Source organism: Morone saxatilis, unplaced genomic scaffold, assembly GCF_004916995.1.
Source record: "Morone saxatilis isolate NCDOM2014 unplaced genomic scaffold, NCSU_SB_2.0 Contig14, whole genome shotgun sequence".
NCBI classification, from domain to species: domain Eukaryota; kingdom Metazoa; phylum Chordata; class Actinopteri; family Moronidae; genus Morone; species Morone saxatilis.
In genome coordinates, this window is record NW_023339696.1 from 2,459,911 (window position 1) to 2,469,096 (window position 9,186).

Sequence of the window (9,186 nt, forward strand, 5' to 3'; positions counted from 1 at the left end):
GTTTGGGGTGAGAGTGTTAAGAATGGCTTCTTGTGGAGCATTGTAGATGTTTACTACCTGTGGAGCTAGTTGAATGTTGTGGTTGAAAATGGCAGGAATGGTGTGGGATGAAGATCCAATTCTAGAGCCGAGCATTGTTTAAGATCTCTAAAACTGTGATTTTGTCACAGTGGATGAGTATGGACTTTTAGACAGTCCGTGCCCCCAGGGAATAGCTGCTATGAAAATGAGGTATAGCTCATGAAGCAAGGATGAAATAGAGTCGGACTCACAATTAACAATCTCCCTGTGTAGTTGCCACCAAAACATACAGAAGGAGCTACGTTCATGCAAAGTTGAATTTCGTTGAGTTGGGTGATGAAGTTGTCATAGAAGAAGATATCATTCCAAGAGGAAAGGAAATGTTGACACAGGTGCATTTACATTTTGCACACATCATACCAAACGACTCCATTATGTGGAGAGAGTACAGCTGCAATCACATTCAACCTTTACGTCAACTTCTTTAAATGTCACCAATGCATCTTCTTTCTGAGGAATCTCCATCATGACCTTCAACATAACAGCCAGGTTTGGTGTTTTAAGTAACAACCACCTCAACCCTCTTAACAAGACCATCAGGATGAGCAGCAAAATTATTGTTCTCAACCTAAACTAATAAGCAGCATCTACAGCAGAGGGGCTAAAGCAAAAGGACTAAAAATAGTCTTGGAATCCACTCACACTTCCCAACCAATACATTCAAGACCAAGCAAGTCATGTCAAACTTTGGACCTTTACTTCAATCATTGATGCAATTTATTATTCATCTATAAATACTGCTAGGCACACTTAACCTTACAAGTGGACATGTTAAACATTTTAAACCCCACTTGTTTGTTGTCTACTTTGTTGTCGTCTGCCAGGTTTTGTGTTGTTTATGTACTTATGCTTTTACAAAAAATTGGAGTTCCTAATAGATGAACAAAGTTATTTTGATTGATTTTTGATTTTATTGTAATTAAGCACAGCTACCTTTCGAGGTTCCAAAAATAGAAGTGGAGTCATCTTTCTGCATCTGCTTTGTAGCCTGTAATGGATGTGGTGACCATGCACCTTCATCAAGGTCTGGTTATGGGTCTCATGTCACTGAAGCCTTATGAAATCCTCCTGATGGGCAATGTCTTTACTGAGATTCCAGAAACATAGTATGGATGGGAACCGTCCCTCTGCATCTGCTTTGTAGTCTGTACAATCCCTCTTAACTCAAAGTGGCAAACTTTTTGTGCTCCGTGAGGAAATGGTATATGACAACCTTGGTTCAGGAGCTGCCTGTCTCGAAGATGAAACATGAGATGGCATCACAAAGAAGCCACAAGACTCACCAGCCCCTAGGGGACATCGACACTGTTGAACAAAGGAGGACCACTGCAAAAGTGACTACCTGCCACCAAAAATGGTGTTAACACACTGGCACACAAACAAGCCCTTAGTTCAGGCTTATAACTAATACAGTGTATTGTAATGTCAAACCATGTAGATGAAAGATAATTTTCACAGGCCTTCCAAAAACAGGAATGATCTGATATACATGTATGATATCCAATTAATTGTTCTTGGATTTAACCGATACTACTACACAATATAAGTAATGGATTTGTTCACTCCTGGCAGTGACATACTCTAGCATTTAAATTTCCTGTGCCTTTCTTTAACATTTACATTAAAAATGTTTCTAATAAATTGAGCCTTGTTATATATTTTTTCTTCAGAATATAACTTAAATATGTTTATTCTGTCTGTCTAGTCTGCACTTTCTTGATGTTTTTTTACCCAGTGACACTGCAGCAGCCCAGCATCAACCTGACATCTCCTAACAGAGGGTTGGTCTGGGGTCCTGAAGGTGCAGAGGTCACCAAGGGTTACAGCTTTGTCATCACCTGCTCCATTTCCTCCCACTATCCTGGAGGTGTTTTCTGTCTCATCTTCTCTGGCTCCAACATCACCGACACCAAGCCAGCAGTCAACAACTCAGCCTCCTTCAACTTCCCTGTAGCTGAGTATGAACACCAGGGCAACTACAGCTGTGTGTATGAAGTCACACTTCCACCATGATAGCAAAAAGTAGTGCCACCATTAAACTTAAGTAGGCAGAATTTAAGCTAAGTAAAGGTAGGATTTATTAAAAAACACATCTTAAAACATATCAGCCTGCACCTAAATGCAAAAATACCAGATTAATCTTCACAGAAATTAATAAAATGCTGAGATACACTGTAAGCCTATGGTGTATCTATATTAAAGACGCCCTGTGAAGCTTTGGCGACCCCTAGCTGGGGTCCCATACCCCACGTTGGGAACCACTGCTATAGAACCTCACTCAGTAAACAGGTGTATGCCAACCTTTGTACTGCATTTTACGGAAGCAGGAGAGGAAAATGGAGTAGACCAATGTCTTGATTCGTTTGATTTCGAATGATAAAACCAGTTATTGTCCACACCTACATAGAACAAATACCCTGCAATAAATTCACACCTCTATAGTCCCTTATTGTGTGAAATGTGTGTGAGGTTTATTGCCAAAAATGTACAAAATAGCCCAACACATCATACATTTCTGTAATCCTTAAGATGTCACTTATCCATTTGAGGAAGAAAGAAGGATATACCCTATTCCAAGGACAAACCAAAAAAACATTGGTGTAGGTGTAGGCAACAAATATTTTGGGTGAAAAAATTTGGTAAATTTCTGGTAAAAACCTGGGCTCACTGCTTCATGTGTCATTTGGGAAACAAACAGTTACATGTCCCAGATTGGTAGTTGAAATTGAGTCATTTTTTTCTAATATTTCAAAAACAATGGTTTAAGTTTAATCTTTGTTCAATAACGTGAGACAAATGAAAAGAAAATAGTATGGTTTGGAGTTTTCTTTTGTAATTTCTTGTTTTATTTTGTAGTTTTCCTCTTGTGTCTTGTTCTACTTTACTTCTGTCTTTGACTTTTTCCCACGTTTGCTACGCATTGCTTGTTTATATGTGCTTCCTGCCTGCTCCCCTGTGTTTCCTTGTGTTCATGTTAACTTCCTCAGTTGGATTTTTTTTCTGGATTACTTTGATCAATTGTTTCAGACTACTGCCTTTGTTTGACCAGTTTTAGTATTAAACTCCCCCTTAACCTGTTCTGCCAGTCTGCATCTGGATTCAGATCCTAACCACTACTCAACTTCCACAAATGTGACAAAAAAGTAATTAATAGTATGTTATAATGTGTTTTTATTCATAACATATACATTATTCATTTCTTTATAACTTTGAATTCACCAAATGCCACTGCCAAGCATAGAAGCAGAGTACCTTGCTAGAAGGAGAGAAAGGTATGCTTAAAATGAAAAACTAAATGCTCAATAAAACAACTTAAAATGTATCTTGTGTGATTTTCATTACATTGGAGGAAATGCAATTTTCAATAAAAATGTTCAGCTGTTGTCATCTATCATTTGTCTAAATAAAATGGACTATTCACAGTGGCTTTATGACATGACGCTATATTCTCAGCTACCTGAGAAGAAAACACCCGGGCAAAAGATACTCATGTAATCAGTAATGGAGCTGTTTAACAGTACAACCACAAAGCAAACTTTGACCTCCTTAGTACTGTGCCTTTCCGTTTTTTGGGTTCAAGCACGTTTCATGAAATTATTCAGAAAATACCCATGGAAGGATGGCCCCAGATGGCACTGGTGGTGCCGTAAAGAAGGATGCAGATCTCTATGTCCAATGAGGAGGTGAGCTGCAGACTCCACTGGACTTGTTTAACATGCTGGCCAAATGTTAACTGATTAACAGTGCTCTCCAGGAAACAACAGACCACTGGATGTGGATGATATGACTCTGGCCCATATGTGCATGCTCTAACTTCCCTAAACTCCCCAACAGACCCTGGATGGTTTTGACATATAGGTAGAGCAGTGGTTTTCAACCTGGGGGTTAGGACCCCCAAGGGGGTTGCAAGATGATTTCTGGGGTTCGCCAAATGGTTGTGGAAAATAAAATGACATACTGTGGTTGCAGGGCGGAATAAGAGACGGGAAGCAACTCTCAGCTGCTCTATATACTCTGTTTGTATACATGTTAACGGGCCCATTTACCTCAGTTATATGAGACAGTATTTCTGTCTTTTATTATGCTTTTGGGCCAGAAGCAGACATGCTGTCCTCAGTCAGCTTTTTGCTCTGTGTCACCTGGAGAAATTTGGGGAATGATTTCCATGTACACAGGTTACGTGCGTCCACGAGTATGACGCAAGGCTACTGGTGAGAATGGCCTGGGGAACGGATGGAGACAGGCAGGACGTCCTGCGGCACTCCACCCAGTGGAACTGAATCCCGGAGAGTCCAGCAATAGCAGAGCCAGAATATTTTTACATCTTACTTTCTGAATTAAGGATTTGGTTGGTGATTGTTGGAACAGTGGAAAGACGGTTTTGGTGAGTTTTATTTTCTGTCGAGCTTAACTAAAGTGGTTTATATACATCGGAGTATTAGGGCCAGGCATAAGATAAAAAAATATTAAAGGAAGATTTATTATTATTATTATTTTCATTATTATTGTTATTATTATTACTATTAAAGTTTAAATACACTGTTGATAATAAAGTAATCTAAACTATCACTGCAAAATTATCTGTCTGCCCACTCCCTGTGCGTCTGTCAGTGTGCAGTCAATGAATCAGCAGCGCCCACAGTTTGCACGTTTTACTATTATTTGCGGTCAGGCTTCTCTGTCCTCTCCAAACACACACACACATAGGGTGCATCCCAAGTCTCTCAGACACACAGAGAGACATAGAGAAGCGATATTTCCTATTACCTGCTTTGTCTGCAGTTGATGTCAGGAATAATAATTACTTTCATTTTAGATTTATTTCCAGTGAGATAATTTTGAGCTTATATACTGATTTATATAATAACTAACTGCTGTAACGTGTGTATATGTGTGTATGCATGTATATGTGTATATATGTGTGTATACATATATATATGTGTATGTGTATATATATGCCATATGTGTGTATACATATATATATATATGTGTATGTGTATATATATGCCATATGTATGTATATATATATATTTCTATCAAAATCCTTTTGTCTTCCTGTAAAACAAAATGTGACACATGCTTATCTAAGCATGAACTAACAGATTGAAGCAATTACATCATGCCATTCACCTGTCAATCAATCTTCAATTTAGCGATGTAGAGTGATGATTCAGAGTTAGCAGCAGTATTGCTAGCTACCGGAACCCCCTGAGTTTCTGGGGGGCCGGGCCTCACTGACTGCTGTACAAAAATACAACTTTATCATTTCATATTTTACAGAGAGAATATTGTCTGGTTTTCCTCGGATGTCCTTTAGGTTAGAAAATTTGAATTCGAAAAACAAAAAAGGGTGAGAAGGAGATGCAACCTTTTAATATATTTGATATAGCCAAATATTATATCATTAATAGCATATATATTGTTGCAGTTAGTATAAATCTCCCTTTTAAGATGATCTAGATTTTTTATTTAATTTGTTTGGTACAAAGGTGCCAGATTACCAAGAGAGCTCCTAAAGACTCTGTGTAGACAGCTGTTTAGGATTTCATCTTCTCTTCGTTTTGTACCTCAGGACACAAATGAACTCTTTCATGCTTGTATTTCAGTACATTACTTACAAATTTACTGAAAGCCCATTTCAAGTATATACAGTCAACAAATAGCTGCTCTTGTAATTGTGGTATAATATTTAATATGTTTACATTGCCAAAGAAGTGTTATGTTACAATACATCTTACACATAAACCTATGTTAATCAAAACACTAAAAGCTTACTTCAGAAGTACAGGGGTCATGGTTTTATTGTTTTATTTTGTAACTCACTCCTCCACTCGTGGCAGTAACTTTACTTCATGTCTTTGTCTGTTTTGTTGTCTGCCCACCCTGATTAGTTTACCTGTCTTCTTATCCCCCCCTAAACCTTTGTGTCTATTTGTTTCATTACCAGTTTGTCTTCGTCTGTGTGTCAATTGTTCCTGCGAGTTTGTCTAGTAGTTTCTGTTTTATTGGAGTCTTGATTTCTAGTTTGCCCCTTTTGGATTTGTTTTCCTGTTGGACTGCCTTCTTGGTTTTGAACTAAGACTGCAGGACTAGCTTTTCTGAAGCTAATTTATTAATGTGGAGTATATATTTAGTGGAACCAGGTGGCAAGCAGGCGGCATGGCACCTAGCAGAAGTATATACTGATTTAATGTAATGTATCATTTGCTTGATAGATTTTTTCTTCCGCAAACCAGACTGCAGCCCTGCCTCTCTGTATACATACCAACACTGTGTGTCACCTGCATTGACCAGGATGTCCAGACTTCTACCTAGCCTGCTTTTAGGTGAGTAACTCAGATACTCAAGCATTTGTTGTATTATTGTTTATTCAATAAATCAAGATAATAAAAGTGTAACAGAGTCAATTTATCTCAGCTGAGAGGTCAGAGCTCATACACCGGAGTATATGTTGCAGGACTGACCCAGAGGTGCAGAAACAGTCCTTTTGTAATTTCGAGAATACGTATTAATTATCATCTCAGCCTTAAGCTCAGGAAGAAAGGATGAGTATCACAGCTGTACAGGTGTATGGAGAAGAAAAAAATACATTGGTTCATAATAAAGTGCACAATACATGATTAAGGGAAACAAAGAAATGTTCCAATTCCCCGATTATATGATCACTTAAGTATATACAAAATGGATCATTACATCAGTGAATGCACCCATTTTACAGTTTAAGCTAACTCTTCATTAATTAATCTAGCAATAGCTATTTTTGTAGAACCGACATTAGAAGTAAAGGCACTAACTGGGGGAATATAATACTAAAAGTGGAGCTATCTGCGGACATAGTCAGGTCTGTAAGGCTGTAAAACATCATAATGCAGGTCATGCAGTTCCTGTGGAGCTAATTCACACCAATCATAAAGGTATCAGTCATATCTAAACTTGAGATGTTTAATCAAAAATTCAAGAGTTTTTAAAACCAAAGTGAAACTTCAGGAGGTTTAACACAAAACATCAATTTATTTGTGAGAATTATGGTCCATGGCTATAACTGACAATTTCCATTACTGATTAATCTTTTGATCATTTTCTCGAACCAATCAGTTGTTTGGCCCACAGATTGTAAGAAAATGGTGAAAAATGTTCCTTGACGTTTCCCAAAGCCCAAGGTGACATTCTCAAATGTCTTGTTTGGTCCCAAAGATGTTCAGATTACTGTCATAGAGGACTACAGAAACCAGAAAATATTCACATTTAAGCTTAAATTAGAGAACTTTTAAACCAGTCAATCAGCATACAAATATAATAGTTGACAACTAATCTATTTGACTAATCAAATTGCTGCAGCGCTATTACAGTATAACAATACAACAGGCTTGAAGTTTTCCAATTTTTTTACTTTAATTTTTACTTTTACTAACCTTAGAAAATGTTCACTGTTGTTCACAAAATGTTTGTTTACATTGTGTCAACAAGTTAGTAGTTACAAAATATTAACTTGCACACACTACCACCTCTAATAAAAAAAGAAGAAGAAAAATATACAAGCCTAGTAGACTCAAATTACTAACCAGGTGTGAAGAGGATGTTCAGGTCTTCAATAGTTTTATTTTAAAGAGAAACAAAATATAAATAAAAATTCAAAAATACTTTAGGACTGCAAACATACGCTTCACATTGCTTTAAGGATGTGAAATGGATGACATCTCAACTGTAAAGATACACAATGACCAACAACAATTGCATGGACTCACGTTCTGTTTCTACTTAAAAACATTACAGCCACAAACAACATATTATTTGTACCTACTAAGAACTTGTACTTTATAGTAAGACCAGGAACACACAGGAGGCAGAAGTGCCCTGAAGTGCTGCCTGCCTCCTTTCAGTGCTCATGTTAACCAATTGGGTCGATCAGACAGAGCACACTGCGGAGCTCGGCTTACAAAACACTCTGATAATCTATTATAAACAATATAAAGGATCAAATGAAATGATCTGATTCTGATCAATAATGATACATGCATCCCATGTTTACCAAACCTTTGTTTTTTCTGCCCTTCTCCCCACTGTCCTCCTTGACCATCCATGCCAATCCACTGTATTTATTAGAAACAATATCACTGCTGCACTATAAAAAACTTATTCCACTGTAAGTTGTGTCTAAGCCTCTGACGACCTCCTGCCTCCTGTGTGCAAAGTTTCTGGCCTCCTTATCATCATGTCTCTTCTTGATCTCAGATAACAATGTCATTGTTTCTGAACTGCAACCGTTACAGTGCCACATTCAAATCTGGAAAAACTGGACAGGAGAATCATCACAGGGAACAATGACTCCAGCCTGTAACAATGAATCCAAGACAGGTTTAATACCTTTGAGTGCTTCTTGTAGTTATTGCTTCATGTAGGGGCGGAAATCAGATTTCTGCGAACCACCAAAGGTGTGGCACACTTTATCCGGCCAACGTCATATTTATGACATAGGGAAAATTCAGTTGGCTTTTGAGGCATGTGTACTGAGTGTATGTGCAGATGTGGTAAGTTGTGACGCTATAGAAGAAAAAGAAAATAAGTATACATCATTGTGTCAGGGCAGTATTTCACATGTGTGTTCACAGGCAGCCTGGTTAGTTTTAACCCATCTGGATGTGAAGTCAAGACAATGCCAAAGTGACACGTTAGATCTCTTCCCATTAAATTGATGGAATGGTGCTCTGATAGAGAAGAAATTAGTGGTTTGTCATGGTCTCATCAAGTGTGCATAATAAGGGAGTAGTGTATGCCTCTAGAACTGGAGGGCCGCCAGCACCTACTGTTCTGCAATGTCTGCCACTCCTTGTCGGAGGTTGAGGTAATGCTGATGCTTTTAGGAGTGATATTGTAGCCCCTGAGCCCAGTAAGAAGTACAACTAGTGACCTGCTGTATTTAAAACTAGGAACAAGTTCAAGTGGGGCGGCAGTAGCTCAGTCTGTAGGGACTTGGCTTCGGAACCAGAGGGTTGCCGGTTCAAGTCCTACAGACCACAAAATATGGAGTGTGGACTGGTAGCTGGAGAGGTGCCAGTTTCACCTCCTGTGCACTGCCGAGGTGCCCTTGAGCAAGGCAACCTAACC

At 38.4% G+C, this 9,186-nt stretch overlaps 1 protein-coding gene across 1 annotated transcript in view; it reads left to right on the top strand.

Annotated features, from left to right (window-relative positions):
* The window catches only part of LOC118323049, a 126,672-nt gene that overhangs the window by 488 nt on the left and 116,998 nt on the right, over positions 1-9,186 (top strand). The window contains exon 2 of the mRNA XM_035654968.1: positions 1,817-2,081. Within this exon, the coding sequence (XP_035510861.1) occupies positions 1,817-2,081 (265 nt within the window). The remainder of the gene's footprint in view (positions 1-1,816; positions 2,082-9,186) is intronic.